The sequence below is a fragment of the Phaseolus vulgaris genome, chromosome 10 (genome assembly GCF_051622355.1).
Source record: "Phaseolus vulgaris cultivar YP4 chromosome 10, ASM5162235v1, whole genome shotgun sequence".
NCBI classification, from domain to species: domain Eukaryota; kingdom Viridiplantae; phylum Streptophyta; class Magnoliopsida; order Fabales; family Fabaceae; genus Phaseolus; species Phaseolus vulgaris.
In genome coordinates, this window is record NC_143507.1 from 40,080,686 (window position 1) to 40,104,346 (window position 23,661).

Genomic DNA, 23,661 nt, shown 5'->3' on the forward strand with positions numbered 1-23,661 from the left:
TGTATCCATTTTCCACCATGTTTATCTCAAAACTTTATCTCCAAAAGAAAAATCTTAGACTGAAGCATTTGACTAAAATCCTGTACCTTCCAAACTAACTTTAGCTACAAACATATCCAATTTAGTGTTAGAGAAAAAGACTCATCCTTGTAATAAAAGGGAAAAAAACATTGGTGACTGTTGAAGTTAGATCATTGTGAAAATTTTTTCCTTCTCTAATTATTCATTTCACAACCCATTTTGGTTATATTCTTTGCATGCATATTAAATCATGTTTATCTATAAATAGTAGTACTTTTACCAATAAAAGGTGAGAAGAATTTCAATATAATTAATATTTCTTTTCAGTTTTATATATTCCTTCGAAAAAGCACAAAGTCCTACATGAAAATGTTACGTTTCGATCTAGTATAGGATAAGAAACCACACAAACATGCATGTAGTGTTTTATAAAGCCACGTATTATCAAAATGATGAATTTAAATATTTTATTTTTCTCACCAATTTAAAGTTGGTTCATTTATTAAATTGTAGAACCCACCGACCAAAACTTGAAAATTATTTGTTTTATTCTTCCCATCCTTTTTGCTAAAATGAGATGACCTTTTTTATCAGTCACTTGGGAGGACAACTTTTGTTGAAACCCTAGCTATTGGAACAAGTGGAGAGAACATGACAAACTCACTATAAAAATAATATTAATATATGATATGGTACGCACTTTAATGTCGTACCCAACTGTTTTTTCTCAATTTAAAAAACCATCTTAGATGTCAAAGGTGCTTAGGGCTTCTTGATCTTGCTACCTAATTCTTTAGAATAATAGTTTAATTGTAGGGTTAGTTTTTGTCAAGGATTATAAACTATGAATATACACTGGTTTAAACTCCTTTTTTTGTGTGTAGATGGATTCTTTCAAATAATATCACAGTGATATTTTATCATTTTATTAATTCTTTTATTTAACTTTTAACCCACTTAGGTTATATATATTGAATAGTGATGCAATCATTCAAGTATTTGCTTTATCAATAAAAAAAAATATGACACAAAAGATCTTTAGAAGTTTGTAGTTGTACAATAAAGTACATGTTTTTATTGAATAATTGTATAATTAAATCTCTTAAAACAAAGTAGAAATAATTCAATCAATTTTTTTCTCCACTTTCTCTAGTTGTGTTTTTTATTGTTTGATTTTTATTTTTTATACTAAAGATATACTTAACTTATGTTTTCATATATTATTATTTATTTAATCATAAAATAAAAATTAATTTCAGATACTAAAAATAATTAATTGTTATATCGATTAAATTATAGATATTTTAAAATAAAAAAAATAAAAAAATAGTTTCTATTATTATTAAGTGATTTTTAAATTGATATTTAATTAGTTACTAGATTTCTGTTATCAAATTTAAAATATAAATAATTAGTATTTAAAATTTTTGTAACTAATTAGATATCAAATTAAAAACTATTTAACTAATTTAGAAACCAATTTTTTTTAATCTTTAAAATAATCTCTAATTTAGTCATTATATTAATTAATTATTTTTAATTTATAAAATTTATTTTTATTTCATGATTTTTTTTATTCAGCATTTTAATAAAAGTCATTAAACATTTACAAAAAACATTGATTAAAAGAAGGCATAATTGTCGCTTAGATAATTCCATTTGAGAATTAGAATAATTCCATCTAAGAACCAAAATTAAATGAGAAAAAATAATTAAAAATAATTATTTATACATATGAAATATTAGAGTTGTTATTCTAGAAAATGGAATTTACAGTTCTTATGTATACAGTTCAGGATGAAATAATTAGTTTTTTCTATCAGCAAAATAATTAATGATATCCAGTGGTTAATAGCACTTTTTTTTGCTTTACAAAGTTATTAATTCAAACTAAGTAGTTACAACACTTTTCTATTTGGGTAGTTAGCAACATAATTGATAATGATAGTACTTACCATTTGTTTTAACTTTTATGAAGCACACACAAACAGGTACAAGGTACAAGTACTTTCTCTCACATTTAGAATACCAATTAAAATAACAATTTTTTTGTTAAGTATTTTATTTAATAAATTTTACTCATGATTACTTTTAATGAAGTGTGACTAATAATAAAATATAGTTTTGTTGTTCCTCCCATGTATACATATTACATAGAGATAATCACACCTAGAATACCATTCAAAATAACAACTTTTTTAGTTTTGCATTTTATTATTTAATACAATTTTCTCAAGTTGTTATTACTTTAAATAAATTGTAAGAGTTCAATTTCCACTTTTAAATTAGTATTATAAAGTTATTTTCTCATGGTTAATTCAATCACCTAAACCAATCTGATTCTAGTTTAAAGATAATTTTTATAGTGTTATAGTTAATGATTAACTTTTTCCCTTTTAGTTAATTACTTGATTGAATAAGACTTTTCTTTTCTAAATTAATACTCAAAATTAACATTGGCCAAAAAAATATTAATCAAAAAATTATTTTCAATACACCCTTTTATAGTTGGATAAGAAAAATATGATTTTGGGAAAGATTAAGTAAAGAAATTAAAGAAAGTTGTGAAAAAAAGTATTGTTTTGCTAGTATATAGGGTTAAATGTATAGGGAGGAGCTCCTAAAGGGGTTAACTAGTAAATAGGTTTGACTTATTTTGTTGAGACTTTTAATATTTGGTTGATATATTAAAAGCATTTGATTATATTAGTTAGAGTAAATGATAATATTTTCTTCTTCTTTTTACTCTTTTACTTTGAATTTTTAGAACTTTTATTAATTGTGTTTGTGCTTTATTAGTATATTTATTATATTATTAAGGAGTAATAATTCAAAAAGAATAGAATTTATTTTTTTTAAAGCTCTTAAATTATTTCTGTCTAAGTCAACTCCTTTAAATTATGTAGAAACTAGAGCAAGTTATGAAATAAAAATCATTTATTATGTGCACCTATCTACCCAATTCATTAAAAATGTAGAGAAAATTGGAATAAGATGGATTGATCAATTTACCTAACTCTACTTACTAGCATTATTCTACAAAAATTACTTTTTAATCTATAAAATTATTCCTGAGGACTTCCAAGTAAACATTTTAAATGTCTATATATATTTTTTTTTAAATAAAGTTTTCATGATGTTAGACAAAATGTCTATATATTTTATAATTCACTTATATTTATGGATACTCATGCAATTCATTAAAATAAATTTATTTCTATTTTTCTGATTTTTAACTTTTAACTTTAATAAAAATAAAATGCTGATAGAGATGTTGATCTATAAATACATTATGATTACAAAACATTAGATTCATTACTATAATAAAAGAATATTTTAACATAGATAAATATATATATATATATATATATAATACAAAAAAATTTATTAAAAAACTAATTTTATAAACTAAAAATAATTAATCATTATATTATTAAACTATATACTATTTTAAAAATTAAAAAAAATTATTAGTATTTAAAATAGTTTCTAACGCTACCAACTGATGGTAACTAAAACAATAATATCTAATTAGATACCGTTAACTAATTAAATATTAATCTAAAAATTAATTTATAAAATTAAAAACTATTTAGATACTAATATTATTTTAGTATATAAAATAATATTTAATTTAATCAATATAATAATTAATTATTTTATTTTATGTTTTTGAAGTTGGTTTCTATTTTTTTTAAGTATTGTATCACATTTTAATTCTTTCTAAAATAGTTATTGTAAATTACAAAATCATATATTTCATCAAATAAAAAATGCATAAAATTTTACCCTTTTAAAAAAATTAAACTAATAATAATATGTATCTTAAAATGTTTATGCTCATATGTAGATTTATTTTTGTGTGTTGTGTGATTTGAAATTTGAGGGTGTATTTGGAGATGGTACCTAAGTGCATAGCAGGCTATGGAAAGCATTAAGTTTTGATTGAAAGAATGAGTCGTAGAGATGAAGAGTCACGTGGAGCTGCCTTATATATTCTTCTGAGAACGTAGACCAAGTGTAGAGGAAAACTAAAGTGCAAGGACACCATAGATTCTTTTCTATGACACCATTGTAGGGGAGCAAGGTCTAATAATGTGTGGTTAGCAGCTGTTTCTTAGGGTTCCAAAGCTAGAGGCAAAGGACCATGTTGTCTTTTTCTCAGTGGATTACAAGATATTTCGGTCATGTTCAATGTTCCACTCCCATTTCCTACCTCTTAAGAAACCATTTCTTTTTCACTTCCACAATGTTAAAGTCATAAAGTCAAAAATAGCATTTCAGGAAATATTTTAAGGTAGTCACTAAAGATAGCTTGTGGGTCCTAAACCTAACATCACCTCCTCAAAAGGACGGCTAAGAATCCACCTAACCTAAACATCTAGGTTAAGATTAACTTAACATAATAATATATATCAACAACTTTAAAATATTCCAACTTCAACTTATATATATTTGTAATATCATATAAAAAAAATAAAATTGGATGTCAAGTTTATATAATCTCTCTTTTTTATTTGTCTTCTTCTCTCTCTTTTATACCCACTTTTCTCTCCTTATTTCTCTTTTATATCCATTACCAAGGATACTTTTTAACTCATGACATACACTACTACACTTTTGTTAATAATAATATTCACTCACTTCTTTTGTTAATCAATATCTCATACTAGGTTGAAATGGATGCCAATACCTAGATACATTTTGGATTATAAATTTTGGCTTTTAAATGTTATTTTCAAACTAAAAACACAATTAAGTAAAATGGTGTTAATTGTTTAACTCAATTTAAAATATTTTTACTATTTTTAAAATTAACAAAAAAATTATATTGAAAACATTTTTATATCATTTATGTTTTACTCATACGATATAAAAAATATGAATTTTCTATATTGATTGTCATATAATTAATATAATAAATTTTATTTATTATTTTGAATTTTGATAAATTATGAAGTGAAATTTAAGACTAATTCAATCCCATAAAACCACCTCATGTTAAGAGTGACAGGTCGTGCATGTGAGAACATATTATGGGTGGTCCGATAGTGGCCTAATAGCGGGTGACACGATAGGCCCAACAAGCACTTGCTAGGAGCAACTTTAAATGGCTTTGATACCAAACTATGAAGTGAGTTTTAAGTCTAACTCAACCCCATAAAACGACTTATCAGGATGAGGTTTGCACCCACTTATATACAATAAAATATTTTCATCTCTAATCGATATGAGATCTGCAACATGATATAATCGAAATTCAATAATGTAAAATTCTATATGATCCTATTTAATATTTCATCAATACTTTTCTCGTATTAACTAAAACATCAAACTTCACATCATATCTATCAACAATTTAGTTGTCACTCCAAATCAAAGCATGTCACATTATAAAGTTGTAGAAAATATCACACTTATATCAATCTTCAAAAGCAATGGTATCAATCTCCACATTATTTCAAGGAAAAATATATCTTGACACAACTACTTATTAAAACTTTACAACTATTTTTCTTAATAAAATAATAATTTATATGGTTCTAGGGTGAAAGAAAAGAAGTGGTGTTAATGAATCATGATCCTTACTTTAATGTGCTAAAAAAAACACCATCTTATTGTTAATAGAGTAAATGAAATGAAATGAAGGAAAACTAAAGATATTATAGAAAATGAAATAATGTTAGGAAATTATTATTGAAGTCAAAGTTGAACTTGTAAGCGTTCACATGGAAGGATTGTTGAGGAACGTTATTGGAGTAGTGGTGGCAGAGAAAGATGTGAATAGTGAGCGTTGTTCGTGATGGAGACGAAGAAGAAAATGGATTGGGGTTGTGAAGAAGAAGGTCATGAAAGTGAATGAGTGCAAAAGGAATACAACTTTTTTTTGTTACGGCATGGATGGTTTATTCAAAACTAGAAGCAAGTTTGAGTTTGAACATTTGCTTAAAAATTACTTGAGGCTTTGATCATAACAATTACTACTAAGTATTTGTTGATGTAATGATTTTTATCAACAAGTGAGTTTAATTTAACTTCACTTTATAAAACTGGCTTGTTAAAGTGAAGTTTGTACTCATTTACATACTCTAAATTTTTATAATCTCTAGTCAATGTGTGATTTCTAACACACCTCTCATGTTGAGACATATACATCTCAAGGTGCGAAACTAAATATTTGTGAGTGATCTGATAGCAAATGGTACAAAAGGTCTAACAAATCTTATTATGATAGACTTCAAAGTAAATTTTAAGTCTAAACAATTTCACTAAATGTGAATCAGTTAATGTTTTCTCAAGCTTACATGATCAAGAGTAAACTTAGTCTAATAACACACTAAACACATAAAAACTCAAAGCAAAAATAGATGTATATGCTTAAATGATTAGACAAGTAAAAAAAATAAATTATTCATAAAGAAGCAACAGAGCAAAAGATTTTAGACGTATAGAAGCTCACAACAATAAAAAAAACCGTATAAGCTTAAAGCTCCATATGATTAGAGAAATAAACAAGTTGCTATAATTTTTTTCAAATAGATCTTAACATTTACACAACTTACTCAACATAGTTTAATTTATTAATTTTTAAATCTATCTATCATATTATATATATGATAAAAAAAGTAAAGTTGTCATATGATAATAAACTTCTATTAAAGTAAAAAAATATATAACACTACATTATGAATTGAGGGTGATAAGAAGAAAAAAAACAAAAACAAACCTCATATAACAAAATTGAGAAAAAGTGCTATTTAAAATAATAATATAACAATGCTACAAACTATGAAAAAGTTGATTAGTAAGTATTACTGATAACATTAAATTAATAAAACACTAAAAAAATAGTTAAAATAATTTAGCAATCATAATATCTTGTAGTAGAGGAAACACTTTGCACCTCAAAAGAGAACAACTGTGACATGTAGAGAAATTAGAACCTTATCCATTGGGTTGGGTCCATGATCAACTACCATTCTCACAACTCCAACTTTCAACTATAAAGATTAATTGTTTTTCTATCATTATTTCAAACTTTACTTATTGGGTTAATAATTTGGTCCAACCTTTTGCTAACCTATTTCTAAGTTAGGTGGGCATGTATCCAATAGAAATTAAGAATTAACTAAACTGCTACACATAACGAAACTATGTTCCCACTCGATTATCAAATAATGTTCTATAAGTTACTGTTATTTTATTTCATTATGTGCCGAAAATTTATCCAACTAAAAACTGACAGGTGTTACTATAACAGAACACATAAATCAATTCTCGGAGAAAACAAATGATAATTTATCTCCATCTGATGTAATCGCACTGGAATGTTACATTTCTTCAGTTTCCGACAAGATGATGTTATAGTACGTTGTTTTAAGCCACTAACCTTAAACAAAGTGGAACAATTTTATTGGATCGTATACGAAACTGGATGAGGTGATGCAGTTTCTGGAATCGATTTACGAGAAATAAAAGAGAACATGTATGTCTTTTCTTGTGCTGGTTTGAGGATGCTTTTTTATCTTTAATTTATGGTGCATGTGAGAATGCTGATTGATATTTAGACCTTTTATTTTATATATTAATTATTTTTCTTTTTATCTTGTGATATCACTTCGATTAAGTTACATGAACTTTTGTATTAGTTGAGAGAGAAGCTTTGATTTTGGTTCATCTTATTTTAGTCTGTTAATCTCTTTTTTAATTTTTATTATTGAGTTTTTCCGTTATAGCTAATGCCGACAATGTTATTACATATTATATCATCTTATGTTTTGAAACGCTATTAGAACAAACTAAAATAAAACACTTATAGTAATTGAAAAAAAAATTATATATTTTTTATCTTTGTATTATAATATCTAATTTATTTTTGTTTCTGATTTCTTTAGATTATCCAAATATATATAATATGAAAATGATTTAAATGAGTCTTGTTATATCTGAAATAATTGTTAATTCTTGAAAAATTGTTATTTTTTTAAAATTTATTGTTTTGATTACAAATGTTTATTATAATTACTTTTAATGGATTATAAAGTGAAATCTCAGATTGAATCAATTTCACGTACAAAAGAACTTATTTCAAACATTTTCATATTAGAGACAATTAGATGGTCTAAAGTTTAAATTAAAAATAAAAATCATTTTCGTGTTTTGATAAACATATTTAATCTTAAAAAAATATCAACTACAATAAAAATAATATTTTATAAGAAAAAAGGATTATTTTCCTACAAGATAATTAGCAACTAAAAAAATTTAAGTAAAATAACCAATTTAATTCACTATTATAACTTTTGGATAATGATATCATTAAATTTGAGTGATATGAAAGAAAAAATTGGGTTAATGCTTAAAATGATTGATTTAGTCATTTTTAAACAAGTGGTTAGGACACCATACAAATACATTTAAGGTATCCAATAATAATAACTAATCCAAAAAAATTTAAGTAAAAAAGAGTTTTAATATTCTTTTTTAAGTTAAATAGTGCTAAAAAGGGAAGTAATGGTTAGTTATTGTAGGGGGCATTATTGATATTAATTAAATTTATCGATCCATTTAGTCTGCTCTTTAAATACCTTTGTGTGATATGTGACTTTTTCTTCAATTCTTATAAATATGTTATTTTTATTATTTTAAGTCTTTATAAATATTATATTTTATTTTAAGTCTTTATAAATATTATATTTTATTTTTAGTCTTTATAAATATTTTATTTTACTTTTTATCTGTGCAACTTTTTTTTTGTCCTTATAACTATATCATTTTTGCTTCTGGTTTCTAAATACACCAAAAATAATAATTAAATAATAACTAATTTTAAAAACAATAAATAAATAATTATTATATTAATTAAGTTAAATAATATTTTAAAAACTAAAAAACTATTATTAATAAAAATTTATACAATAATTTATAAATTAGTATCTAAATATTAAATTGTTATTTAATACTATTTTTACAGCGACATATTTTATTTTATTTTTTAAAAATATGTTACTTTTGATTTTAGTCCTAATAATTTTCATAAGTAAAACTTCTAATAACATTAGTATTTATTTACTGATTTAATAATTTTTGTAATGTGACCAACAATAACTTTACCGTACAGTTAAGTGTAAGGTAAAATATAAAGGCAAAAAAATTAACACAAGCAAAAACGATAATTTTGATAGGGATCAAAGTCAAAATATTTCTATATATAAATATAAAATAGTATCTAAGTTGAACTACACTAACATATTACACTTCCTTAACCGTTCCAAAAATATTACAATATATATATAATCCAAAAAAGTTATGAGATACCATTATATTTTACTCTATCAAATATTATACTGATATTTTTTGTAACTTGCACACAGAATCTACTAAGTTTTCCCTGTAAATTTCACACAACCCTAGACGGTACAGCTACCATAAAAAGAGCAGAAAAAAGCTATTGGTTCACTAATGTCTTTTGGCAAAAATGTTATTTTAGTATAATGATTTCTTCTGGGACTGGACCAAACTGGACTGAAAAGATGCTCTGAAATCCAAACAGGAAATTTAACGAACAAAACAAAGTTTGTGTTATGTCCTCATTGTAGCAATCAAAGACATTCTAGGTATTCAATTGGAATTGGTATAATGAATTTGTTCTATGCAAGTGCTTGGTGTACTTTTGAAGGCTGCATGGTGGACAACTGTTGATATTCAGAATCAATAATTTCTTTTCCTTTTTCTCTGTTTACAGTAAGGTATATGAGATCTCTCCATTAAAAAAATATCTTACATATTTAAAATATTTTTGACCTAAATGTAAATAATAGTGTTTGACTTAATCGAGCAAAATCAAATATAACGTTTTTCGATAAATTGGTCCCCATCAAGCATTATTCCTTCATGCATGAGCCAAATTTCAGCATTGGGAATCGTGAGAGAATATATTAACAATGGGTGGATTCTTGCTCAAGAACTTCTGTGAGGTAATGATGTATATATAATAAAGAGGGATTTTGATTATTGTATTTTTTTTTGGTTGGTATATAATAAGAAACTTAGTGCAATCTTGCATGGAATGATGAACCCTAATTAGTTGTGAGTGGTAATTCAGGTTATTGGCCACTATGTACACTCAAAATCTACACTTAGGTTTTTCAATAGTTTTTTTGACTCGATTCATTGGTATATATCTCAGCAAGACTGTGTAAAATAATGAAAATGATAGCAATGCATGCAGCCAAAGTCATGCATGTGATAGTACATAGAAAATCCATTTTACTTGGCTCTGTCAACTTCCCCATCAACCTTTTGGGATTAACATCAAAAGTTATCATTGGCAAATAGGGTTTAATTTGTAGTGATAAAAAAATCAAAGCTACTTTTTACCATAGACCCTTAGAGAAAAAAGAGTGAGAAAACCAATAGTTTATCAACAGATTTGGATAGGGACCCCTTTGCATTAATAAGTGTCTAGCTAGTAAGAACTCAAATCCTTATCTTTGGACCACCTTCAATTTTGTGCTTTAATGCATAAAGTAGTAATCGATATTTATAAGGCATGCAACAATATGATCACCTCAAGCACAAGAAGTTCAAAGGTGTTTGCTTTTGATTGGAGGGTTTTGCAAAATTCATTGTCAATAATAAGGTAGATCTCATGATGGTGCACATGAAAAAAATAACTCTTATTTTGAACTCTTTTGAGCACATACACTGAGCTATCAAGGGTAATTCTTCTTGAGATTCCCCTTGGCATGCTATGAGTTTGTTGTTTTCTCTTATTGCCATTTGAAAAAAATAAAATCCCAAGAATAAAAAAAAGCATATTGGTTTGAGTTTGTTGTTTTATCTTGTTACAATTTAGAAAAAAGAAACATTCTTTGCCCTAGGATTGTAATAATTAACCTAAATGCTTTGAAGGGTACATTAGTACTTTAGTTAACTAGTTTTGGGTTGGATATTTATCCAAATAGGTGCCTATATAAGAAATATTGTGTGTCTTTTAGTAGAAATATGAGTCAACAGAAAAAGGTTAGAAGTAACCCAATATTTAGCTGAAGATAATACTGACTCTGATGGCACTAGTCTGACTATGACCTTAGAAGATGGAAATTAAAATTTTTGTAAGGTTCAAAAGTATAGTACACATAATGGGACTTCGAATGGTCTTAAAATGTTTAAAAGGATAACTTTAAGATTTATTTGTTAAATTGTAATTAGAATGATCATTTTATAAGAACCAATAAATATTATTTTTTTGTCTATATATAATTAGGAATATTTGTACCCTGCTTAAATTGAAGGTATTTATGTAATTTATATTTTTAAAAACTTAATTAGTTTCTATAATATATATGTAAGGACCTACAAAATAGTTTTAGATTATAAGCTGTATAATTAAAATGACATGCATGAATATTTTATTATTAATATAAAAAATTTATATAAATGGGAAGATTAATTATCAAGTTTCATTTTAAAATAATCATCATCTTTTTAGAAATTTTTTTTTTCTCCTCCAGCTTCTCTCTAGAAATTTGACTCTATGATTCATCAAATTGACGGTCAGATGTCACTTTTGTACTCCTAATAGTGAACGGCTTAAAGTTTCTCGATCAATTTTTATTTAGAGTAAATTCCTTTGTGTTCCTTCTTCCTTTGAGTCAGTTTTGAGTTTTCTTGTTTACCTAGGTAGACGTGCTTTGCATGTGGTGTTTGTGGTTCTAGGAATAGTTTTTGTAAGTTCAGGATCCTAGTGATGTATTCAGATCGTTGGTCAAAATCCTATTGTGTAAGTTAGGTTATCCTGTGTTCTTTAAGAGTTTGAGCTCTTTGTGAGTACTCGTCCTTATAATCAAGTAAGGGAAAGTAGTTTTTATCTTTCAATAGAACTCTAGGTTAGAATATTTGTATGTGATATGTTGTGCAAGTTAGGTTCGCATTCTTAGGTTAGAACTCTTTGTGGGTACTTATCCTTCTAATCAGGTAAGGAAAACTACCTTTATCTTTCAATATATAGAACTCTAGGTTAGAGGATCTAGATGTGAAGGTGACATAGTCATAAGTTTCAAATTCTCTTGCATGGTTTGATTTGTTGAGTGAAATATATATTAATTGATGAAAATTGATGAAGTTTAAACAATTGGAAAAGTAGTTGATTGTTTGAATTTGAATCTGAGTTAAATTTTGAAGTTTTATAGTCTTGGGATTATATTTTGTATTGTGATTTCAATGAGAATATAAGTTATATTTGAACACTTTAAAACCATAAAAGTCTTTTGATTGTCTAAAAGTTGCAAAATTTTATATTGACTTAGGGTAAAGACTTTGAAATTGGTTTTAAGATTTTGTTGAGTCTATTGAAAGAGACAAACATTCTGATATTTTCACTTACGAGAAAATAGAACAAAAATTAAAAGTCTAGTCTCGACCCTATTTTTGCTCAAAGTGGAGAGATTTTCACTCAAGTGAAAATAGTATTGCAACTAAGTCTATAATCTCTATCCAATTTTTGCTCAAGCAAAAATTATACTACAACTGAACCTTATCTTGACCTTGTCTTTGCTCAAACGAAGCAATTTTTTCTCAAACGATTTCCACTCAAACGAAAATATTTTTGCTCGTGCTAAAAGAAATTTAAAAATTGTTTTTGAAAGTTTGTTTGATGGTTGTTTATTGCTTTAATTGAATTATATGTAAATTTTAATTATACATGTATATGAAACATTTATTTTATGTGGTTTTTTTTATATTTTATAATTTTTTTAAAAATCTAATTTTTTTTGTGTGACTAAATGGTCTATATATGTGTGATATGAATTATGAATCATGTGAAAGTGTGATCGAGAGAAAGTATTTTCAAGAAAGAAAATATTGTGTTGAGATTGTTTAGGATATGCATTGAATTAGATATTCGTCTAGAAGAATATATCCTAACTCTACTAGTATATTGAAATCATACATATGAAGATCATCAGGTAGTGAGAGCCGAAGGAGATTCATATGATTGAGTCTACGATTTGAAAGATAACTGAACTAGAAGGTCATGTAGATTTACCCTATCATATGAGTTGACTTAATTCCTATGTTCATGTAGTTATGTGAAGAGATAACACACTAAATATAATATGACAGATGCATCTCTTAGTTAAATTCAACGCACAAGTCTTCTAGAAATAGAGTCAAATGTCTATGTATGTATGTCAGTGGATCTTTTACATGAATGATATTAAATATGATCATTTGTAGACACTTGATGGTTTAGTCCATTGTAATAGAAGACATGTGATAATTTAGATGTTTATTATTATATTAATTGAATCTAAAATCATATACTTTATTTTCTTGTTTGTGTTTGTTTTTAAAATTTGTGTTGATCATATGAAATCCTATAACAGTGATTTTGGATCGATATTTTTTTTATTATTAATTTGGATTGGTTTAGACTAAAAAGAAAATTAAAATATAACCCAAATCAATGTGATAAAGGAAAACAAGTTATTCTATAAATTAGATTAAATTATATAGAAATATATAAAATTTTATTTAAAAATATACATAATTTAAAAAAATGTACGTGTAATTTTATCATTTAAAAGATATAAATATATTATTAATTTAATTCAGATTAATTGGATTTGTACAGAAATCCGATTCTCAAATGAATCATTGTTAGATTTAATTAATTTAGTTTATTCAATTAAACTAAAAATTTAAAATAATTAACTTATTTAGTTTGGTGGTGGTTAGTCACAACTCATAAACATCCCTATTTCAACTACATTAAATTGATTATTCAATCATTAATTATTTAATTATGATATAATGCATGTGAACAAAATTTATTTGATTATTTTCTTCCTATCTTGTACTAACTTCTTATTTTCAAGGCATAAGATGACAAAGTTGTTCTATTTTTCTTAGCATTCATAATTACTCACCTCATTCTTCCACTAAGAAACTTTATTCAAATCTCACAATATTTATATCCCTTCTTAAACCGTTCTCTTCTTCAATTATTTTTTTACTTTCAAAAATTTATTTGTTCCCAAATATGTTATTTTCATCATTCATAAATATGTACTATTACTCATTCAAAGTGAGAATATTATTCATTTTAGTTCTTCGATTAAAAATTCTTATTTTTTAATCTTTTAATTTTACAAAATCTTTTTTTTGGTTCATAGAGTTAGACTATATTATTGACATTATTACGTGAATTTAATGAAATGATATGATTTTTTTTTAAATATATTGAAAGTTTACATATATTTTTAATATATCGCTTCTTTCGGTTCTTTAATTAATTTCTTTTAGGTTTTTTTTTAGTTCTTTGATTTTGTATAAAATTATTTTTAGTTCTTCAGGTTAGGTTAGGTAAGGTAGTGTAAATGACATTGTTCATCTAACAAATTATGATTCATTTAGTATTTGACATGTGGATTCAGTGACAAAATTTTCTAAAGATTTATTAAAACTTAATTTTTTTTTTTAGTATTCCAAATTAGGTACATTTATTCTTTTGATCCTCTTATTAAAACAATTTTTCTTTTTTTATTCCTTTAATTTTACTTAATGTAATTTTTTGTCCATAGATAAGAAAATCATGAAATAGAAACCAATTTAGAGATCATAATTAATTAGTTGTTATAGTGACTAAATTAGAGACCATTTTAAAAACTAAAAAAAAATGATTTCTAAATTAGTTTATATTAGTGTTAAATGGTTTCTAAATTGGTATCTAATTAACTACCAATGTTTTAATTACCAATTATTTATATTCTAAATTTGGTAGCAAAAACCTTGGTAGCTAATTAGATAAACCATCTAACAATAATAGAAACTAATTTAGAAACTAACATTTTTTTAGTCTTTAAAATTGTCTCTAATTTAGTCACTATAGCAACTAAATATTTTTGGTATCTAAAATTAGTTTTTATTTCATGATTTTCTAGTAGTGATATTAATGATGTTGATGACACAATCATAAATCTATTTAACACTTGTTAGATTTATTTAATTAAATATTATAGATTATTAAGTAGTGAACTTTAAGACTAAGTTGGAACTTACTAATGTTCGGCTGGAATGTGCCTCTGTTAGGACAAATGTTCCTTTGATGCTTCATAATTGATGGAATACTTGTCTTGATTACTGTGGAAAAATTAGGTTTAGGGATACTCATATATTTCGTGAAGGGAATGCGTGTGTGGATAAATTGATTAATTTAAGATTTATTCATAGAAAATCATTTTATTGGTATAATAGACTTTCATTTAGTCTGTTTTTATAATTCTTTATTAATAGGTATAGTCTACCTATGTATCGTTTTTGTTAACATATGGGTTTTGGTCTATTCCCCCCATATTTTTGTATTTTTTTTTCTTTTTTTAATAATACTTTTTTTTATCGGATGGCAAATGATTGTTGTTACTTGAGATGTCAGCCTAGCTGAAATGTCAAGTGGCATAGTGATGCCTAATACGAAAGCTTTTTATAAAAAAACAAAATAAAAACTTATAAAATTAGTTTATAAAATAAAGTTTATATTCACTTATATATTGATCTTCTACCTGCATGTGAGACTATATATTGGTTTGATAAAGTCAATTTCTTAGATATAGATTTAAAAAAAAAAAAATGAACAAAATTTGATTCTAATGAAGATATTTTTATTGAAATTCGATTGAAATTTTGAAATGTGAGAATAAAGTGAAAAATAATGTTGGTATTTCAAAGTGATTCCGTTGGTTGAATGTAAATTCAAATAATTATGATATAAAAGGAATGTCATTAACTTAGTCTAATCCAATATACTAAGAATAACATCTTACATAATCAAAAGATTAAAAATTAAATTTTTTTATTGAAGGAACATAAACATACTTTGAATGATTAAAAACAAATTTAAATTAACAAAATGAAAAATAGAGATGAAATAGTAAAATTATAAATAGGTAACTATCTCACATTAATTTTACCTAGAACTCTCACAACCATTTCTTATGGATCATGCTCCACCACAACCTCTTCTACAACGACCATAAATAAACAAAAATACACCTCAAACTCCTCCAATGGAAAAAGTCTAATGAGAACCAAAAGAAAAAAAGAAGAAAAGCCAAATTTGTCACCATCAACAACTTGTTTTTTTCTCACCTCTTTGCAGCCATGATTGAAGACCATTTGTTTTATCTCATGTTTGAGTAGTTTTTTATTTCTAGAATTTCGTGTAGTCCTTCATCTTCATAATTAATTAATGAATATATATTTCATATTTCTCTCTACAAATATTTAATTCTTTTCTATTAAGTTTTTCCATGTGAATTGGTTTCTTTTTATTTTTTTTATTGATAGAGCTTGATTATGTGAATCGATTGATTACTTTTTTATAATCATAAGCATTTAGAAAAGAACAAGAAGGTGAATTAGACGTTGGATATATAATAATTAAACCACACAAATAATATTTTAATTCAATTAAAAAAATGTAGGTTATATTAACCTTGGTTAAATTAGCTTCAGAAACTTATTCTATTCATTCTAATGATGTAAAACCTCATCCAAAAATTTCGTTTTTTTATAATTTTATTAAAATATTAAGGATTTTAATATTTTATCAACATCGATAAGAACATATGTCATTGTTATTCCCGGACTAATATTAATAAAAAAAATTGACAAACATTAATTAAAGTTTTCTTAACTAACATTAACAAAGTTATTTTCTTCTTATTGTGAACAAGAGTTTTTTATGGATGCAATAAAACTATTTTATTTGATCATTGCAATTCAAAGTCTTTTAATCAACGTTAATATGAGTTATTTTGAAGTTTGAATGATTGAGATTATTTATTTGATAATATAGTCCATTATAATTTATCAATTGACTTCTAGAATTTCTCAATCAATATTAATATAACATTTTTTTTGGTAGACACCAATATATTTTATTTTTCAATTGAAGTATATAGTATTTTTTTTATTTATGTTTGTAGAGATTATTTTTCAATCAATATAATTAATCTTATTTGGTGAAAATATTTTTTTTTAAATAAAAGTTTTCATGTTAGATATCACTATGCAACTTAAGATCTCAACTGACACCCCAAATAACAACAATCATTTGGTGGAAATATTTGTATTTAGTACTTTTATAATAAATTGTAACTAGAATACTCATTTACTTTTGTATTTGAACAATAAATTTCAAAATAAGGCATCACTATCTAATAACATTTGTTTAATTGAAAGCTCATCAAAATGACATTGTTCATCCAGAAAATTATCAAATACTGCACATGTCTATGTTGCTTTCAACAAATAAAGAAGATTTTGAGTGAGATTTTTTTATGGATGTGTGGTTTATATATCTATTAAAAAACTTAAGTAAAGTTTATCAAAATCCTTCGTAAAAAAATAAGTTCATTGAAATTTGTACACTTTTAAATATCCATAATTTTTTTTTATAAATTGTAAGAAATTAAAATTGATTATCATCTCATTTTTTTTACTTCCACAAAATCTCAATTAAATGCTACAAAAACTTAATTATATAATTAAAAAGTATTAATTAAATACCATAAGTTCATACTTGTTCTCATTTAAAGTTCAACTCTGATGCCATATTGGAATGGAAAAAAAAATATGTTTTTAAACACTAAATAATAACGTAAAAATAAAAATAAAACATTTATTTTCCATAATTATGGTAATTAGATAAACCTGAATAAGCTTCATTAAACTCTAGATAACTGAATTTTGATACAATTTGTGAAATTGACCCAATTTGTATTCTCAACAATTCTTTATCTGGTAAATGAAAAACATATAACATTGGAGATTCAATGCTACCTTTTAAAAAAATCACAAGCGTAAGAGTAAGAGGACACAAAGAAGATTGTTTCTTCCTGCACCTCCATAGGTTCTTCTGACACCCCATTCACAACATGAAAATACCTTTTTAACCTTATTGTGTCACCCCATAAAATAATTTCTGGATTATGTAATCCATACATGCATTTAAAAGAGACTTCCGGATTACATAATTCGGAAACTAATCATGCATCTGAAAAAAGACTTCCGGATTATGTAATCCGGAAGTTAATTATGAATTTAAAAAAAAACTTCCAGATTACGTAATCTGGAATAATATAGAGGGGTATTTTTGGAAATATAAAAATGTATGGAGGTGGGAGAAGAATATATGGAGGTGCAGGAAGAAACAGTCCACAAAGAAACTGTTACAGGTAAGCCCAAGTATTCTATTGGGCCTTTAATAGACCCAACGCATCCCACGTCCAGGTAGTCCAATAGGTGTTGCTAATCAAAATAACGCCATTTTTTCTGCACCCCTAGAGTTTCCGTGCGCACCCCATTAGAGTGGTTAAAATAAAAGATCAAACTGCCACCTAGCTGTCGCCACCGCCACCACCCCCTTTTACGGTCACCACCCTTGTTTATTATTGTGTCAAAAAAGGACTCAAAGAAGAAAGTATTTTGAATTTTGCAATTCATAAGTATTTTTTGCATAAAAAAGTTTATGAATTGTGTAAGTTGGAAAACACTTTTGAATTACACCATCTGGAGGTAAAAAAATAAATTCTACATTTCGCAATATGGAATACTCTCAAATTATACGATCCGAAACTTTTTTTTATATATAAAAAATAACTTTCAATTATGTATTAGGAAAGTTTTTTCATGAAAAAAAAAATACTTATAGATTACACAATTCAAAAGGGAAGAGTTTAAATTATACAATACAAAAGTTAAAAATGATTTTCAAATTGAGAACCTATTATAACAATATAATAATATTTTAAGTTAAAAAATAAAATAAATATAATTAAAATATTAATATTTTATGTTGTTAAGTATATTTTTTTTTATTGTGTTGAGTGTTAAATTATCTTCATCTATCCAAAAACTTCATAAAAAATGACTTCTGAATTTTTCAATTCATAAAAACTGTGAGATTAAACAATTTGTAAGTCAAAAAAGTTTATAAATTACAATTCAAAAATATTTTTTCATGACAAAATAATATTTTTCATAATTATTGGTGTGCAAAAAATGATGAGGGTGCAAAAGAAATCTCCTCAGAGTAATAAGAGGCCTACTTAGGGTTATAAGAACAAAAAAAATGCATCAAATCAGATGGGCATTTCTATTTGCACCCGTATATTTCCATTACCTACTAAAAACATCTTTATAAATTTATTTTTTGATGAAAACAGTTTTTTGTAATGTTTCTCGATAAATAAATATTTAATCCTGAGTCTATGATAGAAAAAAAGTAAATCAAAATAAATCAAATTCAAAATGATCAAACACATGTTTTTGACACAGATTAGTTATCAACAAAATAGATAGATATTTTTGTACCAATATTATAGTTACTGGAAAAAAAAATGTCCCAGTACAAAAAAACTAAAAAAAATAAAAAATTTGAAAACTTTTGTAATAAACTTAATAATAGAAAGTGTATAAAAGAAAAGGAATTAGAAAACATGTTGTAGAAAATACTGAAAAGAGTATGTAAGTCAAAATGTCATGCTCTGTAGTCACTAATCAATGTCTATTGGATCAAAGTTAGTTTACCTCACGCAATGGTTTTAATCCTGTTGTTTTTCTCCAAACGTGGTCCCGAATGTAACCATCTTTTGGCTTTGGCATAGACACACACAAAAACAACAAATGATGTTTTTTTGTCTATACCATGTAGGAGTTGCTTGCTTTAATAGGTATACTAATTTAACTACGAAATCTTTGTAACATCTTCAACTACGTTCTCGTTGAAAAAATGAAAACAAGAACCAACTCTAACACGGTTTTCTTCTAAAATCAATATCAACCTATGAAAGTATAGTCTCAAGAACCAAACTTGCAAACATCAAAGCTTATAGTGATGATGATCTATGTGTTACAGACACAAGTGCAGTGAAGGGTCTTGCGTGGTCTACACAGAAGTTACAAGCCATGTCTTATTCTGCAGTTTCCATTCCAACGACCTCTACAACTTCCTCCACAACAATGGATATCACAAAAGAGAATAAAGTGTTTCTCCACTCACTCTCCAACAAAGGCTTATGCAACCATTCAACAATCACGAGGTCTCACTCTAGCAATCTTCTATGCTGCTCCTCTAACCGCTTCAGAGGAACGTCAATGGAACCAAAGCATAAAAGCAGGCACTCCATAGTAGTTTTTCCACTTCAACTTTCAGTCTCCATTCTTCCAAATCCACTTCGCTCCTTCTTGTTTGACCCAGAAACGAGGAGGGAAATGAACATGGGGCAGAAGGGTATCAATCTTAAGGAAAACATGGTGGCAAGCACCGCAGAAGTGACTATAAATAGAGCCAACTGGGTAAAAAGATTAACCGGAATTAAGACTTATTGGAAACGGCCTGAAGAGAGCATGGATTCAGATATAGTATCTAAACACGATAATGAGTGTGATCGTGATGAAGATGATAATGTTTGTGTGGCAGGTTATGAAGAAGGAAATGGAAAAGAGGAAGATGGACAAGAAGTGACATTTGATCGTGACTCATTCTCAAAATATCTTGTCCCTGTTCCTTGGTCTGATACCAAACTGTTCTCGAAGCTGGCTTTCCTCTGCCACATGGCTTATGTCATACCACATATAAAGGTATGCAGAGAATTGTTGTTGAGTACTTAATCAACTCATTGTCAATATATGTAGATTTAAGGTGTATTTGTCTATTTGAATTGTTGTTTCAAAAACTGGTTTTAGTTTTTAATGTGCAAGTAAATAAGTTGCTCAAGTAGTTGGAGGAGGGTACAAGACACATAATTGAGTGTGGAATTGAAGGAGATGTTGAATATGATCAAAACTAACGATGAAGATGAGAAAACATTCCCAGTTGTCATCGACTAGAGATTAGAGCTTTTCATTGTATATAAGTGGGTGCAAACCTCACCCTGAACCGGTTTTATGGGGTTGAGTTAGGCTTAAAGTCCACTCTAGTAACAGAAACTATATTGAAAGCTCAATAGATTTTGTACAAAGCAACTGATTTCTGAGTAGTGTGGTATTGTTTGTATAACAGTTTTTAGAATAACAAATGTTAGAAAGGGAAGCTAACAGAACCTTAGTAATGGGATTTTGGATTTTTATTCCTCACTTTTCTATATGATCTCAAAAATATACACAAAAGTAACCCCTACGAAATAATTTCTAGGCTAAGGACTTGGGGAGATACTATGGTCTTCAATTCGTTACATCATCTTTGAAAAAGAGAAAGAAAAAGAAAGGAGATGTGACTAAGAATAAAGCAAAACTTGATCAGGACTCCATTTGTGTGCCTATGGATGCTTCAGTAGCTTCTCAAGATGGTTCAGAGAAGGGTGATCATAATGAAGAGAAGCATCAAATGAAGCTTGCATATGATCTTACTGCCTCAGCTGCCTCTTATCTCCAATCACGTGCTAAGGACCTTTTGTCTCTTGCCTCTAAGTCAAAGCAGAATAGTGGCAATGAGGACTTCAATGGAAGAGAAGACTCACCTCATGAGGAGGCTGATGAAACTCCACAGGTTGACAAGTCCAAGTTTGGAGTTAATGTTGCAGCATTAACTATGACTGTTGTGGCTGCAGCAGGATCAGCAATGGACCTTCAGTTACTTCGTTCCTCGTCTTGTGAATGGTTTGTTTGTGATGATCCCAACACGCACACTCGATGCTTTGCCATTCAGGTAAAACTACTCCACACAATCTCACGAACCAACAGTCTCAAAACATAAGAATGGCTTTATGTTACACCTCTATGTTATATTCACTTCTATACTTGAACCAATGATCGAGGTTTTAAACTGTAGTAGAGGTTGTGATTTAGTCACATTTTTGGATATTGTAGGAAATTGCTGTAAAATGAGACCAATAGAGGTGTGATAAAGGTTGCAGAGACCCAAAACCTTGACATTGCAGTTAGGATTACAGTCACAAACAGACCCTTCTTTAAAACCTTGCTAACAATCTAATAAACTTGAGTTGTTAGGTGAAGATACATTAGTTCTTTAAAAATCTAACATGAAGTGTCATCTAACTGCATAATGTCACCACATTCACTTTTAGGTCATTACTGAGTAGTCCTAGCATATCTAAAAGGTTTGCCATGCAATTTGTTTCATGCTTGTAGGGATCTTATTCCGTGGCATCATGGCAGGCAAACCTCTCATTTGAGCCAACTACATTTGAGGTAAGATTCATCCTCATGTTAAGGAGTGATCTTCATTCACTATATGCATATTCAAGCTTCAAATATTGATAACTTGATTTAGTATAAAAATTACCAAAAGTCCTTCATATCTATTCTTTTACAGGACACAGATGTTCTTGTTCACAGTGGAATATATGAAGCTGCCAAGGGAATATATGAGCAATTCATGCCAGAAATAATGGACCATTTAAAGAGACATGGAGATAGTGCAAAGCTTCAATTCACTGGACATTCCCTAGGGGGAAGTCTCTCACTTTTGGTGTATTTGATGCTATTGACTAGGAAGGTTGTGAGTCCCTCAACTCTTCTACCAGTAGTGACTTTTGGTTCACCATTTGTGTTATGTGGAGGCCAAAAATTACTCAATGAGCTTGGCCTGGATGATAGCTTCATTCACTGTGTAATGATGCATAGAGATATTGTTCCCAGGATCTTCTCATGCAGTTTCCCTAACCATGTTATAACTGTCCTTAAGCGCTTAATAAAAGGCTCATTTGTATCACATCCTTGTCTGATGGAAAAGGTAAGCATAATTATTGTGTAAGTTCTTCCATAACTCTTATGAAAAACTTGCAACATATATTTTTTCTGTTCGATAATGTATTAAGAAGTTAGACTTTTAAGTCTAACCCATCCTTATAAAATCGACTTATCATGTGAGATTTGCATCCACTAATATATTTTTGAATTATTTTTTAGTTGATATCGCATCTCCAACACACCCTTTTCATGTTAGGACAAGTTAACTTGTGCATGAGACTATATATTTATCGGTGGTTCGATAACGGATTACCTGATAAGTCCAACAAACTTTTATTATGATAGGCTGGATGACTCTTCTGATATCATATTAAGAATTGAATTTAAGCCTCACTCAACTTTATAAAACAGATTGTTTTTGTCATTTTAATTATTTGTTTTGCAGAAGCTATTGTACTCGCCATTGGGTAAAATATTCATTCTCCAACCAGATGAGAAAACATCTCCTCCACATCCTTTACTCCCATCAGGAAGTGGATTCTATGTTGTAGACAGTAGCAGATGTGGATACTCTCCAATTGTTCTAAGAACATTTCTCAATCAACCACACCCCATTGAAACACTAAGCAATCCAAAAGCTTATGGCTCAGATGGCACAGTTTTAAGAGACCATGATTGTAACAACTATCTTATAGCAGTGAATGGAGTTTTGGCACAAAATTCAAAGATTGTTGTCAGGACAAGGAGATCACAGCAGCCACGAAAAATATTTAAGAGAAAGATGAGAAAGTAATCTTGTGGTAAAGTTTTTTTCGTATATTAAAATTCTTTTTATTCCTACAGCAAGCAAATGCTATAGGGATATCTGTGTGTAACTCCATCTTCATCTAGAAAATGATAGAAATTTAAATTACTTATGCT

At 27.2% G+C, this 23,661-nt stretch overlaps 1 protein-coding gene across 1 annotated transcript; it reads left to right on the plus strand.

The window, feature by feature from the left end:
- The first annotated feature begins 19,787 nt into the window (after nucleotides 1–19,787).
- LOC137819454 (phospholipase A1 PLIP1, chloroplastic) lies at nucleotides 19,788–23,661 on the plus strand. The gene is made up of 5 exons (XM_068623309.2): nucleotides 19,788–20,670; nucleotides 21,224–21,736; nucleotides 22,180–22,239; nucleotides 22,364–22,783; nucleotides 23,186–23,661. The coding sequence occupies exons 1-5, from the start codon at nucleotides 19,996–19,998 to the stop codon at nucleotides 23,531–23,533; spliced, it is 2,016 nt and encodes a 671-aa protein (XP_068479410.1). The 5' UTR covers nucleotides 19,788–19,995; the 3' UTR covers nucleotides 23,534–23,661.

What these genes read in the sequence shown, in the direction of transcription:
- LOC137819454 (XM_068623309.2), top strand. Translation starts at nt 19,996, where the DNA reads ATGTCTTATTCTGCAGTTTCCATTCCAACGACCTCTACAACTTCCTCC. An exon ending in CTCGATGCTTTGCCATTCAG is followed by an intron (nt 21,737 to 22,179) that starts GTAAAACTACTC and finishes TCATGCTTGTAG; the next exon opens with GGATCTTATTCCGTGGCATC. An exon ending in ATCCTTGTCTGATGGAAAAG is followed by an intron (nt 22,784 to 23,185) that starts GTAAGCATAATT and finishes TTTGTTTTGCAG; the next exon opens with AAGCTATTGTACTCGCCATT.